The sequence below is a fragment of the Dermacentor silvarum genome, chromosome 4 (assembly GCF_013339745.2).
Source record: "Dermacentor silvarum isolate Dsil-2018 chromosome 4, BIME_Dsil_1.4, whole genome shotgun sequence".
Lineage (NCBI taxonomy): Eukaryota > Metazoa > Arthropoda > Arachnida > Ixodida > Ixodidae > Dermacentor > Dermacentor silvarum.
Genome location: NC_051157.2, coordinates 5,139,392 through 5,162,524, shown reverse-complemented (window position 1 = coordinate 5,162,524; position 23,133 = coordinate 5,139,392). Strand labels below are relative to the sequence as shown.

The window sequence follows — 23,133 nt, the reverse complement described above, 5'->3', positions numbered from 1 at the left end:
CTCACCACACACGAATCGGGGGTGGTGGGGTCCATAACCAAAGAACCAACCATAACCAACTAACTGACGTGACGTCTCGTCTGTAACGTGGCCCAATCGTAGAAGGAAGTATTTTTTACCTCCATGCTCTATGGGCCCAATGGATGGATGGATGGATGGATGAGGCTGAACCAATGGCTGAACCCTTTAAATCGGGCGGTGGCATACGCCACCTAGCCGTGACTTCAACTTCGATCGCAGCGCTGGCACCGTCGAAGTTCGGGTAGAGTGTACTAGTTCGGGTAGAGTGTACTAGATAATATTCTAGTACACTCTAGTTCGGGCAAGTGTCGGGCGCCTCACTCAATGGGGAGTGGGTCAAGCCACGGCCGCTGGATAAAAAAAAAAAAAAAAAAGAACAAGAAAAAAAATTATTTAGCGGCCGTAGTAGGGTGGCTAGAGTGGCATTCTAGCCACCCTAGCCGTGGTCCAGCCATAGAGTCTAGCCGTGGTCCAGCCATAGAGTTTCGCATAGTGTGAAACCATGGAGGTAAAAAATACTTTTCCAGTTTTTTTCCTTCCTCCATGTGTGAAACTGTATGGGTCCAGCACTAGAGTGTACTAGACAATGGTCGAGTAGGCCGAACGGCGCTCTCCCGCTGAGGCGCCGCTTGTGGAAAAAAATTGTCGCAGTTTCACCTGAAAGGCGAAGCATCAATTGCGATAGCAAACTTGTAGAGAGCTATACTGAGTAATGATAGTAGCTTTATCAGCTGTATAAATTTGGACATGCAGCAGCACCGGCAACACGCAGAACTGTTGTCGACGCCGTCGGCGTTTTGCCCGCGTTCGCACAAAATGCGTGCGGCGTTGGTGACTGTTGCCGGAGCCTCTGATATATAATAGGTGTTTATTATACATAAGGAAGAGACGCTTAATTCTGCAGCCCATAAGGGAGCACGGCGCATTGCGCCGGAGCCTCTGATATAAATAGGCACCTGGTGCCGCAGCTACACGTCGCCTCCCTTCCCTCCCCCTCCCCCCTACGGCCTTTCGTGCGTCAGAAGAAGGCGCGTTTGCTCTACATATATGGTGATTGTAAAGGAGGAAAGAGACGCCTACTTCTGCAGCCCTTAAGGGAGCACGGCACAGAACGCGCGTTTGTTCTCCGCCGTTCGTTCACTCCCCGTGAAAGCGCGCGTCCCTCGCGCCCTTTCACTCGCACATACAGCGTTCGGCGGCGCGCGGCGACTATTTCATCTCCATTGACGTCATACGGAACCTCACGGCGACGGCGACGCCGACGGCAGAAATCTGCTTTGGAGTGTCCATATAATTGCTATCGCAATAAAATTGTGCGAGGGCGCTGCGAGCGAACTGGATTGGGGCGGAGACACGCTCCGCGGCATATTCAACGTACTTTCGCTGCGGACGCCGAGGCCGATTGCGCATAGTACGCTCTTAAAATAGTGTTTTATTTTAACTGCAAATTTATGTTTACGCTATTTTGCCAAACATATATATGTATATATATATATATATATATATATATATATATATTTGAGGCATGGATTATACAACGCGCTGTCGGTTGTCAGGCGCGTCGTCTGCTAGCGAGCGCTGGCGGACGCCCACTTTTTCTCGCAGAACGTCTGTGCAGTACATTTTTTTTTATGTTTCAGTTGCTTTTGTGCGCCCATGACTCTTGACGGCTGGTACCAAATGTAGTTTTAGCCAGGTGAACTGCTGTTTTTACCACTGTCTTCTAAAAGTAGCTGGTATCTCTGCAACATGAAGCTACATACGTAAGAAATTTTTATTATTGATATCGTGTCATTTTACGCGCGCTTCTTGTTGGTGGATATTCATCAGGGACAATGATCGAAGAAAACAATATTATAGTGAAATAAACCAGGTTTATTAACTGCGTGGCGCGAAGAATGACCAATGTATTTCTAGGTAATTAAATCAAAGGGTACATAGACATATATATTCACGATATATATGTAAGGGAAGAAATAACAAATATTCTAAATGCACTAATTGAAAAAGTGAGAACTCCCGACCGGAATAATTAAGCGCACGTGTTTGCAGTCACAAACACGCTTATTAGTAAATACTGCACGGAAAACTCTCATTCGAAGAAATAATATGCATAGCAGACAAAACCAACACACACACACACACACACACACACATATATATATATATATATATATATATATATATATATATATATATATATATGTGTGTGTGTGTGTGTGCGTGTGTGTGTGTTGGAATACGCTAGCGCAAGACAGGGGTAATTGGAGATCCCAGGGAGAGGCCTTCGTCCTGCAGTGGACATAAATATAGGCTGATGATATATATATATATATATATATATATATATATATATATATATATATATGGAAGTGTTACTGATATACCGTATACGACGCCACATCGTCGTTTCTGTTTGAATGTAAAGCATAACTGCACTATTGAAGTCTCAAAGGTGAGTGACCGATGCAAGTGAGGACTGTTATTCCGTATGATTGTGCTACCGGGAAGTCGTGGCTGTTGCGCAGAGGCGCAGTTCCTGATAGAATTAATGCACGGGTGTTAATAAGTCCTGTTTAACAAGTTCCTAGCTGTCATTCAATATAAACGCCCCATTTTGGGGCAGCCTGTAAATCTCCTTAATTCAGACAAGGAAAACTTTGTTTGACAGTCTCACCATGTTTGCAACCCGTTAAAACTGAGTGCCCCATTTGGTACCACACTTCTTCAACAAACGCAACAGATCTGCACATATCTATATATGTGTATGTGAGACATGTCGTTCCTTTAAGTGTTTCATTATGGTCGTTATTAGTGCACCGGATAACTGAAAGCAGCCGTTTATAATATACAAGCTGCTGAGTTTGGGAACGGTATTTGGGAACGCTATTTTGGAATCGGTATTACATTTATGTATAAAATATAGGATAAGCGTAACATGTTTTTCTCAGAAATCAGACTCTAGAATAACTTATTTTGTTTACAAAGTAGAAGAACGCAGACACCTGCTTTTTTATTTTATTTATTTAAACAAGTTTTTCGATTTTACGTGGCAAAACCACGATATGATTATGAGGCACCCTGTTTAGTTTTCACCACCTGGGTTTCTTAACGTGCACCTAAATAGAAGTGCATGAGTCTTTTTCCATATCGTTCCCATCGAATTCCGCGACCTGGATTGAACCCGCGACCTCCAGTTTAGCAGCGCAACGCCGTATCCACTATATAGCCACTAATTAGGCTACAGCGCAGGCTTTCTTTCTTTTCCTTTTTTGAAGTATCGACTGGAAAAAAATGTACTCGTACGGCTTACGGCCAAAGATTAGCATATAGAGTGACAAACTAAAACCATTTCCGGCGCTCAAAATCCGACCGCAATAAATTACCCCGTATGTGACTCCACATTCTGTTACTCGAGGAAGGCGTAAACTTGAATGGAATGTTGCGCTGCAGTTAACTTTTTTTTAACTATAACAATGCTTCCCGTAAACTTGAGTACAAGGCGCCGGATGGGGCAGATATGCTGTATACTTGTTTGAAGCGGCAAGCAGGAATTAAGGTTACATATGTCTCTTCGTCTGCGTTTCGTAAGACCTAGTGATGAAAAACTATATGCGCAACAATACACTCGAGAGATACATGCTGCTTGAAGTACGAGAAAAATATTTGTTCTCCAAAGGGAACCGTACAATAACATAGTATAATGAAAGCTGACACTGCGGCCGCAATGCACGTGCAATTCCTGATAGAATTAACACACGGGTGCGAATAAGTCCTGCTTAACAAGTTCCTAGCTGTCATTCAATATAAACGCCCCATTTTGGTGCAGTCTGTAAATCTCCTAACTTGATTCAGACAAGGAAAACTTTGTTTGACAGTCTAACCATGTTTGCAACCCGTTAAAACTGGGTGCCCCCCCCCCCCCCCCCCCCCCCCCGTTAAACTGGGAGCGGCATTTGCAAATAAAATAAAATAAAGAAGAGAAAAAAAGGAATTTATTCTTAAGGCCGAAATGCATGTCATATGCAATTATGAACACCATTTGAGTGGTCTGAACGCAAATACCAGCGCGCGAAGCAGTACGAATGACCCTGCGGAGCAGTATCGCCAGCAGTTTCCAACGGCGCGACCTTGATGCGGCCCAATCCAGTTCGATCGCAGCGCCGCCACAGTATTTTTCCACGTCGGGCGCCTCACTGCAATGCATGCGCCGCATGGAGGAAGGAAAAAAAAAACTGCAGTATTTTTTACCTCCATGATGCGCCGCCCCAGCCGCTCGTCCCAATATGGTACACTCTATCCAGCAGACGCCTTGGCAAGCGCCGAGGCAAGCATTTGGCCGAGGCCGAGGGTACAGTGGCTAGAATGGGGAAGTGTGTTGAACGCGCCGGTTCGCGCGTGGCTCTTTGGGAGGAAACCGCCAGGTGGCTGACACACGCTTACACGTCGGCCGCGACGGCGGCTAGCAGCCGCAGTGCAGGGGCTCTGCGTGGAATGCGATGATCCGCGCGCGCAGCTTAATATGCGATAAAAAAAAAAAAGCTTCGTAATATACTCGCTCGTGCATGGCGGTAAATGGCGATGCAGTAGCTATACTAGCCCTTTCGTAATTGGAAAGCGCCAAGGTAACAATCCGATTGAGCGCGTGTCGATGGTAGAATTAATGTAGCTTGCTTTAACCGATTTTCCCGCTGACACCTCATTGAACGCAAAACAAGAAAATTCCCAGTGGTAACTCGGAAGCAAACATCTTATTTTTGACACACTGTTTACGCAAACACCTCATTTTTGAGGAGTGGCTCACAATCCGTTTAAAATTAACAAATCATTCTCAGTCATCGATGAATGTTTTGCTACGCGACGCACCTGAGCTCGTGCTTTTTTCTCACGAGAAAAAAAAAGTTTAAATTGTTCACAAACAGTTCAGACATAAAGTTGTCAGACTTGGGTTATTGTCTGCTTAGTGACGCGCCTGAGCTTCAGGTGCTTCTTCCTTTCACAGGAAGACGCTCTCTCTTTGTTGAGTGCCTTCGTGCACGTGGCAGTGCATACGGTTGACTAAAAAGAATTTTGTAACCTGGTTGGTAAGGCCATGCGGTGCACAGCCCAGTATGACATCGTTTTTGTGCAGGCAGAAGACAAGCTCTTCCGAGCTGTAACTGCGCAGCTCGTTGTAACTGACCAATTGCAACATCGAAAAAAGTGGTTTCATGGCCGTCTATAAAAATGAGAAGAGCTTCTCCGAAGGGTATAAATGAGGTCCCCATTGACGCAGAACTTGGTGAACATCGCCACCAGTTCGTTGGCTCGTCAAAGCATTCCTTGCACACAGATCGACTGCAGGATTGTTTTGCGTGCAACATATACCTTGTCACGCAGAAGACTAGCCGCGAGTTTTGCTCATCCTTTAAGGGCAATCATGGTCGGGGAGCATTGCGGATTCAAAAGCACAGACTGGTGGGGTAGTTGGGATGGCATTATACACAGTAGCGCAGAAGCACGCGGACGGCGAAAGAAACAGACGGGGCACAGCGTTATACAACTGAGTGTTAGTCGCTTTAGGCGTCTGTGTCAGTTAAACTTGCTGGGTTGATTTGTTTGTGTGTCTTCCTTCTCCAATACAATATATATATATATATAAAGTATCGGTACGGTGGCTGATACAATCTAGCCACCGTACTACTGAGCAAGCTACTGATCAGCTCGGGGCGAACATTTCCTCTGTCAGACAGCGGAACAATTCCGCTGTCTTTCTCACAAATTTAGAGCCCGACTTGCAGTTTGGAGCGAAGCAGTAGGTCTTATTGGTGGTCTTCTTTGGTGGAGCAACGCCGCCGCTAATCTCGCCGGTCATTTTTCCGACCTGGAACATTCCACATCGCTTAGGAACTTACAAACAGTACGAGAGATGCGGAGCTCTTCACCTTTGAAACTGACACGAACAGACGACATACAACTATTCCAATACGGGCTTTATTTTTTTTGCTCGCCGCCAGTCCGCCAGCCCCCTGTAGCAGACGACGCGCGCTGCGGAACCGTTCTACTGACCGCAGCGCCAATTTTGCGTCATGACGCGGAGAAGCGGTGAACTACGCTCCAGAGGCGCCGGTCGGCACACCTCTCTAGCCACCGTAGCGAAGGCAACGGGAGGAAAAGTTATCGTCTGCTGGCTGTACTGGTTGTTTTTCTTTCTTGCACCGCTCTTCCTACTCTATCTCGTGATTGAAATGAGAAGCAATCATCTGAAAATTTTGTTTTATTTATTATTTTCGTGAATTTATGCATTTACAAACAATGTAAACGCTTTGTGGCTGCCTAAGTAGCGGCACGAGCGCTGGAACAGATCGCAGAAGCAGACGACAGCGAACAGGTTATAGCTAGCGCCACTCTCTTCGTACGTTCTGTCCGTAGCGGCAAAAGGGGTGAACTAGACTAGGCGTGCTGGAGTTCAGTAGGTCGTTACACCCATGGTACAGTGTACCCATGGTTACACTAGAGTGTAGTTACACCTTCCCATCTAGCCACCATCCAAAGGGAAATGCCACAGCCACTCGAAGCCAGTCCTATCCAGAATGCGGCGTTATCTAGCCAAGAGTTTGATCTACCAACTTGTTTGAATGAACGGTTTCGCTACAACCTCTAAATGCACCGTGCAGCATTAGACGACAGGTTGCAGCACAGCTTGCATTGCTACCCGACGAGAGCTCTCAACGCAAGGAGCTGATGCGTGTCCTACAAGTGCGTGTGCATAACAAGGATGCGGGTACGTATTATTGAGCTCCCGCGGGCAACGTGCGTGCTCGGCAGGCACTGCGCTTCGAGTGCCAAGAGGACATACTACGACATACTCGAGGTTAGCCCGAGCGCCAAGCAGAACGAAATCAAAGCGGCATACTACAGGCTTTCCATGAAATACCACCCCGATAAAAATAAGGGGGGTAGCGCGTCTAGCGAGCACTTCCAGGATATCACCACGGCGTACGACACGCTTTCGAACGAGTCTCTGCGGGCGCAGTATGACGAGAAGATTGGCTCCTCCCACACGGCGACCACTCTTCGCATAAAGAGACCGACGCCGACGAGACGCGCAGCGCCAATGGGAGGCCGATCGCAGATATACAACTTCGACGAATTCTACAGGCAGCACTACGGGGACGCCGTCAAGTCGTACCAGTACCGCAAGAAGAAGTACGAAGACTTTCTGCGAGATGAGGAGGCACACATGAAGCGAGATAAAGACTTCGGTGTATCCATGGCACTGATTGCAGTTCTCGCCCTTGCAGTGTATGCTTTCCACACGTGGGAGAAGTCGCATGACAAGCCGACGCCACCCGAGAATCGAGAACGAAAAACATAGACGGTATAAACGCTCTTTATTAAATGGTGGTGTGGGGAAGGGGGAAACCTTGCTTTTGGAGTCACAAAGCAGCAGGCTCTTCAAGGTCTGAAAATTTAAACATGACAAATTACCATAGTCGCACTCACAAAATTGACCCGTGCATTTTTATTTCATCAGACCAGTGACTCACTCGTCTCCCAGTGCAGAGTTTGGTTTGTACAGCAAGGTCTGGGGTGGTGACACGAGACTGGAATGACGCTTGGTATGTCGAGAGGACCTCCTCACAGGAGTCATCACTGCGACACTCGGACACTGTTTGCCACGGAGTGCTGCTGACAGCCTGCACAGAAGAAGTGCGCAGCTTGCATGTGATGAGCAAGTAGAGCACACATAGACTGGCTACTTACTGGTTTAGGCTAGGTTTCTCATACACCTTGTAGTCAATGATTGTTGATGCAAACACGTTTTCTGTTGACACATGCTCGAGATTCTGCTTCTTGCGTGTGCCTGTGTTCTGCTTACGCTCTCGCTTTCTTGTGGGCGAGTTGTGCGTCACTTCAGGTGCTTTCTTCACAAGACCATCCAAGGCATCAGCCAATTCCTTGTGTCCCTGTTGGTATGAACAGCAAGAGGTTAATACACCTTAGTGAACAACCATATGAAAGCATAAGAAAGTTTTGTTTCTTATTGAGCTAGGTCGGTGATGAAGCCTATAGGTACTCTTAAAGCAAAAAATGAAGAAAATTTAGTCGACCTTAGTGTTAATGCACATCCTTCTCCATGCCCAGAGGAGCAACTGACGACGTGTCCTAACACGCCGATGGAGTGCGCGTTGGGACACGAACAATGAATGGCTCATACCCCTGTAAACGCGGCCTCCCCATTACGACAACAGAAGAGAAGTGAAATTCTATGCTGGAACGATGAGCGGCAATGGAGCTAGCTGTGGAAGACGACAACGACGAATGCATTAGCAGTGGCACGAGTGCGTTTGCGCTGAAGGGCGTCAACAAGCCAGCTGCGAAGACAATGCTCGAGCCATTGCTGATGATAATGATGAGAAAGACCTGACGGTTAATTGGCCCTTAACTAAACTTATGCTCCTATATCATATCTATCCTATACAACTCTTAACTTGAACCATTACCTCCTTTTAGATGGGTTTTTATTATTGTCACGGTTTCAGAGACACCTCAACTTCCAGTTGCCTGAGGCCGACTTTTGGTGTGCTCCTTGAGAAACATAATGCCGCTAGGTGCCATAATAAATGCGGGAAAGACAACTTGCTGCCAGTGAGATCTGAACCCACAGTATCTGCATGTGGTGCTCAACGTAGCTCAATTAGCAGAGCATCATGTGGATGTTGTGGTTTTAGCACCTGCCAGTGGTTTTCCACTTTTATTTACATGTTCCTTTATTTAGCATGATTATAGCAAACTTATCTCTCAATGAATTAAGATAACTTATGCTTGCCTTGGTTTCACTGAAAATTAAAGCTCTGTAGTTCCCCCAATTCATCCTGTAACACCATGTGACCTAGTTAAAAAGCATTGGAAATTACCTTCACGAACATAATGGCAAAATCAATAATTTCATCTGGTTTGCTTTTTAATAGTCGTAATCTTTATTGACAAAGAAATGAATTACAATCGCGCATCTGGATCCTTAGTCAATTTGGCTAGTGATTGATCCATTACATAAATACAGAGTGCTCATTTTTAAGTTTTCCGGAATTTTTAGAAATCGCCTGTGGCAGGTAGCATAATTCTTATCATTGAGCTGAATTATTCGATGAGGAGGACATTAGTAGCCCGAGAAATCGAAACACATATTTAACCAATTAAAAAAATTCACTAATTACTTCTTGATTAATTACTTAACACATATTGCAATTTACGAATTGTAGCCGGTGAGCTTGTCAGGCGTATCCACTTGGAATAAATTTCCAGAATGACACCAGTTTGGAGATACGCGCCATCAAAATCGCCGTAAAAATTCACTACTGTACTGTCACTTTTTAACAAAGTGCTGTTTTGTACATTGAAGCACAAAAGTACCTGGAATGCCCATGTATTTGGTCCCACACTTTGGGAAATATCTCGAAACTGGTCCTGGAAATTCACTTCAAGTGGATGTGTCTTGCAAACTCACCGGCTACAATTCGTAAATTGCAATATGTGTTGTAAAGTAATTAACTAAGAAGTTCATTAGTCAATTGTTAATTAGTTGAATATGTGTTTTCGACTTCTCATGCTACTAATGTCTGCCTCTTTGAATAACCCAACTCAACGATAAGAATTATGCTACCTGCCATAGGCAATTGTTAAAAATTCCGTAAAGCTTAATTTTGAACACCCGGTAATCTTCAACCAATTCGTACAAAAAGGCATCAGCAGCAATGCTATCTGGGGAAATCAAGACACCGAATGAATGTATGTTGTTTACTGGTGCAAGGGCCAGGTATGGCCAAAGAGCGCCATGCCAGTGTTAGTGAGTTCATAGTGGAGTGATGAATTCTGATAGGTACATGATACATGGCTGTAAAGGGGCCTAAAATTAGTTGCTGTAAAATGCGTAAGATCTACATGTAATAAGATTATGGCAATATGTAATGATATGTATTATGGCCATGAAAAATGTACTGCGAAATATTGCTACAATACACAAATGAAAATTGGCAAGAAGCACAACTGCCTAGACAGAGCCCTTGAACCACAAGGGCCTGGAGGCATGTACTATAAAAACCTATCACAGCGGCATCCTCTAGAGAGAGGATGCGCTACGAACTTATTGGTCTAATAACATGTAGCGCACAACATCGTTCAAAAAGCCGAGGACTGCTTTGGCGTTAAAAAGTGGTTCTTCACCAATAAATATCATGGGATGAAGAGGGATATGATAGCGGCATGCTACAGGAAAATGTTTTCTTCTCTCCGTTTCGGCTTCCCGACACTCCAGCAGGACGTGGAGAACGGTCAGCCTCTCACCACATCTACCACAGGTTGGTGGTTCATCACCAGTAAGTAAAAAATTGTGGGTGCCGTACGTGTGTCCTATTCTGAGACGACAGAATAGGACATCAATTCGTCGTGTTTTCGTAGCTGAGGGCCAGAGACCTAACTGTGGCTTAATCAAATGGAGCTAATTATTAGTTTCAGCATCTCACAAGCATTGCCAGTGGCTTCGCAGTTTCTTTCGCAAGAAAGGTTTCAAATCTGTTGCAGGAACAACAGCTGTAGGGTTAATAGCGTGTGATGTGACTGATGTGGCCATTTTGTCTGCTAGCACATTCCCCTCGATACCTCTATGGCCAGGCACCCAGCATATAATTACATACTGGTTAGGTATATGCGCTCTGCATAGAGTGGAATAGAGCTCAATGAGTACTGGATTTTTCTGATTACAGGGTGACTTCAAGGCTTTTACGATGCTTTGGGAGGCTGTAAATATTTTTTTTATTTATTTGCAATACTGCTGCTCTCGATCGAGAGCATAACAGGTGGGCATATTGAGGGTACATTGTACAGTAAAAGTGAGACGAAAAAAAAAAAAAAAAACTACCTATACATATATATGCCTAGGAATGTACAATTGCAACATGCATATTTATGCGTGTGATTTGCAACAATTTATACAGCAACATATACATGACGGAAAAAAGTTTCACTGAATAGTATGTATACACTCAATTTGAACATAAAACAAGAAAGTGTACCAAAAACATTAACACGCAAAAAAGAAAGAAAGGCAATCAAGTGATTAAAATATCTATATATATATCCTTTACGATGAGACAGTCAGCTTGGTCAATTGCGTAAACATGCTGTTTGTCAATTTAAATTTAGTGCCTCTATTTTCGTGCGGAACTCGGACAGAATGTTAGCGCTTGTTATATCGCGATCTAATTGGTTCCATTTTCATATTGCATATGGGAAAAATGAGTGTTTAAATGCGTCGACCTTGTGAGAATATTTATTTTTTTTTTCTTCTTACAAAGGAGGAAGCCGGGGCTAAAGGCTGGAAGGCCTGACGAAGGCCTCGGCTCCCCTGCATCTGCATACATTCATCTGCATACATACAGGGGAGCATACATCTGCTCCCCTGCATCTGCAAACAGCATCTGCATACATTCTACCAATGTATGCATTTGGACTGGTCAATTTTATAAGTATTATGGAGAACTTGAAAAAGAAATATTAATCGGGACTGTATCGCTCTAGCTTCTAATGTCTGAAGGCCAGAGGCAACCAACAGGTTAGTAGGGGAATCCGTATGTTTATATTTGTTGTGAATAAACCTCACAGCCTTACGTTGAACAGTTTCTAGTTTTTTAATGTTAGTCTTCGAATGCGGAAACCATACTGTATTAGCATACTCTAAAATAGGTCTCACGAAGATTGTGTAGGCTAGGAGATTGGTGGACGGAGGTGATAGTCTTAGGCATCGTTTAGGGTAGAACAGTTTGCGCAGTGCAGTGGTAGTGATGCTTGTGATGTGAGTGTCCCAGTTCAGATCAGATGTTAACGTAATACCTAGATATTTGTGTTCTCTTACTATTGCTAGGGGCTGGTCATTAATAAGGTACGTGTAGCGAGAGGGTTCTTTCTTTCTTGAGACGGTCATGGTCACAAATTTTTTTAGGTTAACTGACATCTGCCAATTATTGCACCAATCTGCCAGCATTCTAAGAGATCTGTTAAATAGAAGGTGATCATTGTGACTTATTTTCTCTGTAAATAATGCAGTCATCAGCAAATAACTTTATACTGCACTTGATACTTTACACTTATGTTGCTGGTCATGTCATTAATAAATATTAAGAATAAAACTGGCCCAATCACAGATCCCTGCGGAACTCCGGATGTTACTGGTATATTTCTAGATGGCATGTTTTCTATTACTACGAACTAGTATCTGTCTAATAAAAAGTCTTTAGTCCAGGTGGTTATTGCCCCTTTTCCAAGCACGGTTTCTAGTTTCGCTATTAGTTTTATGGGGCAGACAGAATCAAATGCTTTAGCTAGGTCAAGTAATATCATATCAATTTGACTGTGGTTATTGATAGCACATGCAAGGTCATGAACTACTTCAGTGAGCACTCATGAGTAATGGTTGACAAACCACTACGAAAACCGTGTTGATTAGGTGATAGGTAGTTTATTGTCTCTAGGAAATTAGTGATATGTTTCAGAATTATATGCTCGAGCAACTTACAAGATGTACTTGTTAATGATATTGGCATGAAATTAGACGGCGTGCCTGTGTTTCCCGATTTGTGGATTGGAGTTACTTTAGCGACCTTCCAATCGTCTGGTAGTTTGGAAGTTAAAATTGATTTGCGAAAGATCAGGCCGAGGTACGCGCTACATAATTCCGCATATCTTTTGAGAAAAATATTAGGAATGTCATCAGAGCCATTAGCCTTTTTGGGATCTAGTTTTAGTAGGAGGTTAAGAATTCCGTCGTCAGTGACGTCTATGGGACCAATACTCGCATTAGTAGTCGTTCCTAGGGGAGGTAGAAAGCCATTATACCTTCCTTAAACACTGAATGAAAAAAATAGTTAAATTCGTTTGCTCTAGCGGTGCTTTCTTCTGGCGAGGGCGTGGACGCAAAGGTCGAGCTCACGCGAAAATATCTCCAGAATCTTTGCGGATTACTTGTAAGAAGGTTCGGAAGGGTTAGCCTTGAAGTACTGTTGTTTTGCTTGTCTTTTCTTTTCTTCAAGTCTGCAACAGTGGCAGCTAGCTTTGAATTTTTACTTGGGTCACTAGCACTGTTTCTAATTGTACAGCGTAGCCGTTTAACTCGTCGTTTTGCATGGATGACTTCTCAAGTTATCCATGGGTTATCTGACCGGGGTCGTTTACGCTTAAGAGGTATGAAGCTACTCATGCAATGAAGAATAATGCTTTTAAAATAAAGCCATAGCGTGTTAACAGTTGTAGATGTTTCTAAAGCCATTTCAGAAAACAATTGCAACTCATGCACAAGATAAGTCGATATGCTTCCGTCGTCAGCTCTTGCAAAGTTAGGCACATTTACTACAGGTGACAAAGTTTTTAATGTACTATGTAATGGTAGTAGACATAGTGGTATTTGGTGATCTGATATACCCTCAGCAATATGAACCTGGATGTGACTTGCAGAAAAATGAGTGCCAAGAAATATCAAGTCTAGGATTTTTGCTGTGGAACCTTGCGTGCGTGTAGGTTGCAGTACCACTTGTTGAAGGTTGAAGTTAAGCATGAGGTCAACTAGCGCATTCGAGGCAAATGATGTGTAATGCATAGTAGCCCAGTTAAAGTCTGGAAGGTTAAAGTCTCCCATGAGGATGACTCGGGAGTTGCGTGCGTGTTGTTGCATGAATTCTTGAAGGGCCGCTATGCACTCGTGACCTGAGGACGGACTCCGGTAAACACATCCGGTGATAATTGGATTGCCATTGCACAGAATCTTGCAAAATACTGCTTCAGCTTCCTCAACCGTTGGCAGAAGCGCAAAAGGAATGGACTTTTTAATTAGTAGGGCCACGCCCCCGCCTCGACTTGATCGATCTTTTCTAATCGCTGAGTAGTTTGACGGTGCAATTTCTTGGCTATGGATTGCAGATGACAGCCATGTTTCAGTGACACTAATTATGTCGGGATCGAGTAAAAGATCTTCAAATGTGTCAAGCTTGTTCAGTATACTCCTAGCGTTTATATTCATGAGTGTCAGTTCCATGACTGCGCATTGCTGCGAGTCACTGGCCGGCTTATCCCTTTGTCGTTTTTTTGCAATGGCACTTTATAATTCTTTTGTCACACCAGACGTATGGCCGATTACCGATGTACAATTTATCGAATGCGAGGGACACTTTCTCGTGTTTTTCGCGGTTTTCTTTCGCACTATCCCAAAGCTTTTTTCGGATTTCTCGCACTTTTTGTGAAAAGTCTTCCCCAATAGAGCATTCCGTGTTTTTCAGTTTATAACCTCTCTTTAAAATATCTGCTTTTTGTCGTGAATTTACGAGCTTAAATATATCTTTTTTTCTTCTTTTTGTAAATATGATTGTTTTTCCAGTTTTGATTTCTTTATGTGCTTGTTTTTGGGTGGAGTACACCAGATTCCGAGAAAGGTGGACCGACGGCTGCATAAGATACCCCGGCACGTGACTTAGAAGCGTCTGTGTAAAATTCTGCGCACGAGTACTTGGACTGGAGTTCTATGAAATGCATTCGAATTTCGACCTCTGAAGCGTGCTTTGTAACTTCTACAAAGGATATATCACATTATACTACCTGCCACTCCCAAGGTGGTAACAGCTTGGCTGAAGGCATTAAGCGATGTTGGAGGAGTGGGATATCCATTTCTTCGCTAAGCTCCCTGACACGCAGTGAGAAAGGCTGTCTTAAAGAGGGACAATTGTGAAAAAGTATAGCACACGTCATATCGTTAATGGTATTAGAACACGAATGCTGATGATTAGAGTGGACTTTGAGAAAATATGTGAGGCTGGTGTATGTTCTCTGCAGATGGAGTGACCACTCATTTGATTCGACGTATAGACTTTCAATGGGGCTTGTTCTGAAAGCCCCAGTGGCCAGGTGGATACCCAGATGGTGGACAGGATCCAGCATCTTCAGCGCACTAGGGACGGCAGAGTGGTATACTACAGCACCATAGTCCAATCGTGATCGGATGAGACTCTTGTAAAAATTCATTAAACACTTCCTGTCACTGCCCCATGTTGTGTGAGGTAAAATGTTTAGTAAGTTCATTGTTTTTAGGCTTTTTACCTTGAGATATTTTATGTGTGGAATGAAAGTAAGTTGAGAGTCAAGTACAAAGCCTAAAAATTTGTCCTCTTTGTTCACAGGTATTTGTTGCCATACAGTCCTACACAAGGATCTGGAACCAGGCCTCTCTTTCTTGTAAAAAGAACACAACAACTTTTGTGGGGGTTCACTTTGAATCCGTTTTCGTCTGCCCACTTGGACACTTTGTTCAAGCCCTGTTGTACTTGTCTCTCACACACTGTGAGGTTGCAGGATTTGAAACCTATTTGTATGTCGTCTACGTAGATGGAATAAAAAATAGCTGGTGGTAATGAAGCACGAAGCGTGTTCATCTTCACGATAAACAGTGTGCAGCTGAGCACACCCCCTTGGGGTACACCAGTTTCCTGTATGAATTGACGTGACAGTACATTGCCGATTTTCACACGGAAGGTACGTTTAGACAAATAGCTTTCTACAGTGTAGACCGCTTATAACGTGACCGCTTATAGCCGGAGTCGCAAATATCCGCACTATAAGCAGTACCGCACTATAACCAAAACAACTATTTTATTGCGATAATGGACACTCCAGGCGCATTTCTGCCGCTGCTGTCACCGTGCTCTAGGTTCCGTATTCGCTTATGAAATAAATTAACAAGCACGGTGTCAAGCGCGCACAAGCAAACATGAGCACATCTCGCTCGTTGACCGCGGAAACGAACTGTCAAAACGCTCGAGTGACGAAGCGCGGCGAGCGAATTGACCTTCGTGCTATCATGCCTCTCGCTTCAATGCGACCTAGTAAGCGGCGAAAACACGGCGCGCGGCGGACTTTCCCCATCCCAGATTGCTTTCAAGATAGGGCTAAGGCGATCGTATCGCCAAAGTGGATCGTCGCAGATTACGTCTTGCTTCACTCCACTGAAACCGTTCCGCATTGCTTTGCTGGCAAAAATCCTCTCCTTCTGTTCGCGCCAGTCCCGAATGCAAGTTTTGTATTCTCCGAACACTCATGATGCGGCCCGATTTCCGCCCGTTTCCGCACACGTGATCACTTTGCTTCTAAATGCGGCATCATGATGAACTCGGTACTTCATGCTGATAGAGCAGACGCAGAGAACGTGCAGACAGACGGTAGACTATTGCCTAAGCACGTGTACTGCAGCACATGGAGGAAGCTACGGTAGCCAGGCTCGAGAGTAGCTAGGCTCGATGCACGTGCGAGGCGGCCATTTTGAAATGCCGATGGCCATATGGTAACGCAGATTTAAGGTCGTACTCGATTCTAACGCGCAGCCAATTTTTGGACCTGTTTTATCTGAAAAAAAAAGTACGCGTTAGATTCGAGTAAATAAAGTATTTGTGGTTTGAGGGGAGCGTTTGCCATCTAGGTTGACTGCCGAACTTCCAGGCAGCCGTACTGTGACCGGTATTTCGTGTCCCGCAACTGCACTATAAGTGATACGCATATACATAGAGTGCTATGGGAAAATTAACGGGAGTCTGAAAATACCGTATTATATCCGGTCCTGCACTATAGGTGGTTACATTATAAGTGGTCTATACTGTATTATGTTTATCATATTTCCACGGATGCCCATTCCCGTCAAGTCTCGCAAAATTCCGTAACACCAAGTTGTGTCGTATGCCTTTTCCATATCGAGGAATATTGACAAGAAAAACTGTTTGTGTACAAATGCGTCACGGATATGTCTTTCAATGCGCACAAGATGATCAGTTGTGGAACGCCTTTCTCTGAAGCCACACTGATAGTGATGAAGCATATTGTTCAGTTCAAGGAAATGTATAAGTCGGTGATTAATCATTTTTTCAAAAAGCTTACACAGGCAACTTGTGAGAGCTATCGGGCGGTAACTTGCTGCCGAGGAAGGGTCTTTACCCAGCTTCAAAACTGGAATAACAATAGCTCGCTTCCATGAGGATGGGATGTATCCGGCAGCCCAGATAGAGTTGAAAAGGCCCAGCAGTGTCATCTGTGTGTCAGCGTGTAAGTTTTTAATCATGTCATACATAATTCTGTCAGCTCCCGGTGCGGAGCTGCTGCATACGCTCAAGGCAGCTCTTAACTCGGCAATATTAAATGGACGGTTGTATTGTTCATTCGGTCGGCATTTACGATCCAGTGCCTTAAGTTCAGCTACTTGTTTATATTTAAGGAACGATTTTGAGTAATGTATGGAGCTTGATACACGCTCGAAGTGTTCGCCCAGAGCGTTGGCCTGGTCTTCCAAGGTATTCCCATGGTCGTCAACTAAAGGTAATGGGTGGATTTGCTGCCCCTTTAGCTTTCTTAGGCCATTCCATACTTTAGACTCTTGAGTATAGGATGTTATGCTAGAGAGAAACCTCTCCCAGCTAGCCCTCCTTGCCTGTCGCCACGTAAGCCTTCCCTGTGATTTTGCCAGTGTGAATTCAATAAGATTTTCCGCAGTCGGGGAGCGACGCAGTGCGCCTCACACTTTGTTCTGTTTCTTTCGTGCCAGCCTGCACTTCTCATTCCACCAGGAGACCTGTCTTTTACATGAGAAACCTTTTGTTTGTGGAATGAATTTTTCAGCTGTGTGGAGTATAAAACCAGTAATAGTAAAATCGTTGATAAAATCTGGTGATAAGTAGGTTGACTCTTTAAAACCGTTCCAGTCAGCTGATTTTATTTTCCAGCGGGGGTGGGGGGGCGTGGGGTGGACTGCACACTCCTCTATCAAGGTCAGTGTCACAGGAAAGTGGTCGCTCCCGTATGGGTTTTTAACGACATTCCATTCTATATAGGGAAGAAGGGTAGCAGAACCAATCGCTAAATCTATGGAAGAAAATGAATTATGGTGGATGTTATAATAGGTGGGCTCTTTTCTGTTAAACAGACATGTACCAGAGGTTATGCTGTTTGTTCAAGAATATAAAGTTAGCTCACGGGCTCTTTCTAGGCACCATGATACGAGATTTTTCTTTTTAGGAGCGGTCGATGGAATCGCGCCGCTCCTTAGGCGCTGGCTGTGCCTTCACGCTCGGTTTTGTGTCCATGTCCTCTTGCGAGGCACTGTACACGCGCTCTTGCAGGCGCTGTGTTTGCTTTGAAAGCCTCGCCTCAAAAGACGAGCCCTTGGTGCCCACCAGCCCGGAGGTTGATGGGCCCTTGTTAGATGGCGGAGCAGCACTGGCTGCACCCGCCGAGGGGGCGGATGGAGTCACCGTTGGCTCACTACGCGTGTGCCAGACAGCCGCCGGGGGCCGTTGTGGCGCTGCCCCCTGACGCGCCAGTTCGGCAAAGCTGGTTTTCGTTATGTTTTCCTTTACCTTAATTGTCACTATTTCCTTTTCTTTTTTCCAGGATGGGTACGACCGCGAGAATGCGGCGTGCTTCCCATCACAGTTAACACAATGTAGAGAACTTTCACAAGACTCAGAGGAGTGTTCATGAGCACTGCACTTCGCACAAGTTTGGCGGCCTCGGCAGTTCTGCGAACTATGGTCGAACTGCTGGCATTTGAAACATCGAAGAGGATTTGGCACGTATGGCCTAACACGAAGCTTGATGTACCCAGCCTCGATAGACTCGGGCAGAACACTTGAGTTGAAAGTAAGTATCAGGTGCTTGGTTTGGATTTCCTTGCCGTCGCGCCTCATCCTAATCCGTTTAACATTGATTACATTCTGTTCACTGAAACCCTCCAGGAGATCAGCCTCAATCAGCTGCAACAGATCATCATCTGAGACAACGCCATGGGTGGTATTCATAGTATGGTGTGGAGTTACTGTTACTTGGGCATCTCCAAATGACACTAGATTGGACAGTTTCTCGTATTGTTTCACATCACGGAGTTCCAAGAGGAGATCCCCGCTTGCCATCCTCGATGCTTTATAGCCTGGTCCAAAAATATCAGTCAAAGTCTTTGACACAAGGAAAGGTGAGATTGTTCGTACTGATTTGTCTGTTTTTTCTGAGTGAATTACATGGAATCGGGGAAAAGTTTCTCTTTGGCGACCAAAAAACTGGAAGACTTCATCGGTGCGCCCTCGTTTCAAACGGCGATCAGGGAGTGGGGGGAATGAACTTGCCATAAGTATTATATGGATTTTTCAGCCGCAACGCCAGCCGCCCAACATGGAGCCCAACAAGGGGACGCTGCAGGGCCTGTAAACACGAGACCTGCAGACGCCAGCCGTACGTCACCACTATAACCAAATATGGAATATCCAAGGTTGGCTACCCACACAAGGTTAACCCTAGCTGCCTGGGAAATTGGAAGTAAAAGGAAGTGAACAGAAGACAGGATAGATTGAAAGTGAGAGAGAAAGATGAAGATTTAAGAGGAGGAGAGGAAGAGGCAACTGCCGATTTCCTCTGGGTGGGTCAGCCCAGGGGCCGAAGGGTCTATGTGAAGCAGAGGCCGAAGAGGTGTGTTGCCTCCGCCGGGGGGCCTTAATGGTCCGAACACCCGGCATCGGCTCAACCCCCAGGATCCCCCTTTCCCCAGACACGGCTAAGCCGTGCACGGCTACACGCGGGAGGGTGCAACCCCCATGTGCTCGGGTACGTGGTGTCGCAACTCGCCAAACGCCTGCTGACGCAGAAGCCCCTGCGGGGATCAAGACACCGAATACTTTTTCGGTGAAAAGCATAGCCAGAATTTTTTAGTGATGGCTCTTAAATATATATTGCATTTTGACAGATGACACTTCCTTAAAAATAGTACCTACATTTGTTTTCTTGCTGACTACTATGTAATGATGGTACTGGGCCTCAATTCTTCGAGCATGCTACAAATCACTGATTTCAAAGTGTACACCACGTGGAAAGCAGCTTTGGGCTTGAAGAAAGTCTCCTTGTTGCATTATGGAAAAGCAACAACTTTAATCCTGTGATGTTGCAAATGTGTGTCACTTGGCTTGGCTGCAGCCCAAGATGTGCTGCCGTATTAGGCACCACTCAATGGTATTATAAACAAATTAAAAATTAAATTATGGGGTTTTACGTGCCAAAACCACGATCTGATTATGAGGCACGCCGTAGTGGGGGACTCTGGAAATTTGGACCACCTGAGGTTCTTTAACGTGCACCTAAATCTAAGTACACGGGTGTTTTCACATTTCGGAAATAGTCCGCATTACCAGAAGAGCGATGGCAAATGTGGACTAGTGTGAAGGAGGCCAAGCTTTTGGTGGACTGACCCGCACATCAGTGGTCACTGTGGTCTTCCATCTGCGATACCACCAGCCAACTTTTTTCAAGTATGTCGCTAAAGTAAGACAGAGAAGTCACAAAATTTTCCGTAAATTGTGCTTCAAGGTTGCTAAAGTTGTTGAGTGAATTTTATATAGTTTTTGGAACTCTAAATCATAGATTAACATGACGCAACGCACCTACAAAAATGCTTCACGTTTGTCTAGTGTCTGTGCACGTAGGCCAGGAATAAAAGGCGAATTTACAAGCAAGGTGTAAGGGACTTCGCTAATGTATAAACAAAAATTATGCATAATGACAGCTGAAATCAGCGTTTATCTTGAGATTTTAAGATGTAAAATCAAGCATGGTTGAGAAAGACGTGTGTCACCAAGGGTTGTACTCACAAAAACTCTTATGCTTGAGAAGAATAGGGGGATCTGCTAGAATTTTCGTAAGAGCAAATTCCAGCCAATCCTGATGCTAGATATGTACATTATATACTAGTGAAGGCAGCCAGTCAATCACAAAGAGCACTCTGGAGGAAAAGCTTTGAAAATTTGGTCCCCGATTTTCCTAGCAAAAAAAACACTTGCGGTTCACGTTATGCTTGTAAAAGTTCTAGTCATATTGGCACTCGTGAAAGAAAAAGAAAATTATTTGACACAATTTCAACACAGCACTGAAAATTACGTGACTTTTACATGGGTAATACAGTTAAACCTGCTTATAACGAACCTCCATATAACGAATTCCTGGATATAACGAAGTTTTTCGATTCCCCGCCGTTACTCCATAGAAGCACATGCATTTGAGACCTCTACGTAACGAAGTGGCAGCGGGAGACCCCCTCGATGTAACGAATTTTCTCCTCCGACCACCTAGAGATTTCGCCCCAAATTTTGTCATTTTTGCGCGAGCAGCAACCGGAAGCACCTTCTCCGCCGCGATGGAATGCGAAGCGAGCGCACGTGTGCGTGCGTGCGTGTGCGAGGCGGCCCGGCATCCCTCGATGCGGCGATCTTGCCGCCGCGGGCGTGACCTTTCCCCCTCCCTTCATTCAAATCTGATCCTGCCGCTTGCTGCAGCTGGCCTAGCCCGCCAAGCCGGCACTCTCTCCTTTTCCAGCTGATGTTGCCGACGCGCTGGTACACGTTGTGGCACATCAGACTCGATGAGCGCGGACACGCGCTGTCAAACGCTGGCGGCGTGTGGAAGCGCCGCTGGAGAAGCGAGCGAAGTGACCTTCGTGCTGTTGTCTATCCCTTCAACGCAAACTGAGCGCCGAGAACACACAACACGCAGAAAGCTACGAGCCGCCGACGCACCTACTGCTAGACTCTGCCGCAACGCAGATCGCTTTCAAGATACGGCCTGCGCGACCGCGCGCCGCCCCGCTATCCCTCCCCCCTCGCTCCCTCTCCGGTGCCTCGAGCGCAACGGAAGAAGGCGCGAGGGGGGAGGGATAGCGGGGCGGCGCGCGGTCGGAAGAAGGCGCGCTTCCTCCCTGCTTTTCTTGCGCGCGCGAGATTTAGACGCGGTCGTCGGCTCCCCTCGCACGTTTTCACTCACACATACTGCATACGGCGTTATCGCCCTTGGACTTTAGGGTACGGCCACGCTAGCGGCAAAAACACGCAGCAAGAACGCGCGTCAGAAACGCGCGGCAACGCGTCATGCTGCGCGCGGCAAAAGCGGCAGGAATCGGGGGTCTTGCGGCGTGGCGCGTGAAATGGGTTCTGCGGCAAATGCCGCGTGCCGCGAGATGAAGAACCAATCAAGGGCGACGAGGGTGACGTCACGGAGCCATCACAACCGGAACGCCGCCGGCCTGCGCCGGGTTTTCAATCGACGATCGTCGTCTCTCGCATGAAACAACGAGCGCTCGCGGTGTTGCTCGCCCGTTCGGAGAGCGCGGGAGATCTTGGGCGCGATCTTGTACGCGTTCCAAAATGGAACGGAGGCGTTCCGTTCCATCGAGCCGCACACGATGGGTCAATTTCAACCGCGACGTTCAAATTGACCAATCGTGTGCGGCTCGATGGAACGGAACGCCTCCGTTCCATTTTGGAACGCGTACAAGATCGCGCCCCTTATCGCGCTGCCGTGCGGCGAGACGCGCGTGCCACGGTGGCCTCGCGTCAAGGCGCTGACTGCATGACGCGCGCATTTTTTGCCGCTAGCGTGGCCGTACCCTTATACACGGAATATCTATGAGCCAAAACCAATTTTAGGGCCACAACGCGTCATGGACTCCATCTTTATTTAAAGCAAATACGGATCTCAAGGGCCATACTTTTGCTTGCGGAAACCGAAAATACGTCATAGTTGTCGCCCCCGGCACTTTGGGCGGCCAATGCCATCGTCAAGCCACCAAGCCAAGCGACATGAAAAGTAAAAATGGCCGCTCGGGCAGCCGCGGGGTGGCAGTTCGCAACGTATGATGCGGGAACGGTCCCACAGTTGCGACGCAACAGCGGGGTTACCAATGCATTGAGTTCTATGGGAGCTGTGCCGGGACCGGTCGAAAACGACGTAACAGCCGGGAAAACGCAGCCCCCGGGAACGTAACAGCGAGGTTCTACTGTAACACTATACGACGCTACGACGCCATCGTGACGCTCGCTCTTCGTTTCCGATGCCTCGCGCTTGTGCGAAACGACACGCGTCCACGCATCCGGGACCTGGTGCGACATTCCGAGGATGAGTGCTTCGACGAAAACGGAAAACGGGTACGCGTTACAATTGAGGGCGCGTTAGAATCGAGTAAATACGGTAAACGTTTATTTTTCAAATTTTCGTGCCGAACCTGCATATAACGAAATCCTC

The 23,133-nt window shown here is 45.9% G+C and overlaps 2 protein-coding genes across 3 annotated transcripts in view; one reads left to right on the top strand and one right to left on the bottom strand.

The window, feature by feature from the left end:
* The first annotated feature begins 6,562 nt into the window (after nt 1-6,562).
* Nucleotides 6,563-7,841, top strand: LOC119449351 (dnaJ homolog subfamily C member 30, mitochondrial). Its single transcript, XM_037712518.2, has one exon. The coding sequence runs from the start codon at nt 6,779-6,781 to the stop codon at nt 7,376-7,378; it is 600 nt and encodes a 199-aa protein (XP_037568446.1). The 5' UTR covers nt 6,563-6,778; the 3' UTR covers nt 7,379-7,841.
* Nucleotides 7,376-23,133, bottom strand: part of LOC119449350 (uncharacterized) — a 59,308-nt gene continuing 43,550 nt past the window's right edge. For both annotated transcript variants that reach the window (XM_049665178.1, XM_049665179.1), the window contains 3 exons: nt 7,768-7,970; nt 7,551-7,700; nt 7,376-7,465 (listed from right to left, as the gene is read on the bottom strand). In XM_049665178.1, coding sequence (XP_049521135.1) covers nt 7,459-7,465; nt 7,551-7,700; nt 7,768-7,970 — 360 coding nt within the window. In that variant the 3' untranslated portion in view covers nt 7,376-7,458. The remainder of the gene's footprint in view (nt 7,466-7,550; nt 7,701-7,767; nt 7,971-23,133) is intronic.

Coding starts and splice junctions, on each gene's coding strand:
- LOC119449351 (XM_037712518.2), top strand. CDS start 6,779: ATGCGGGTACGTATTATTGAGCTCCCGCGGGCAACGTGCGTGCTCGGC.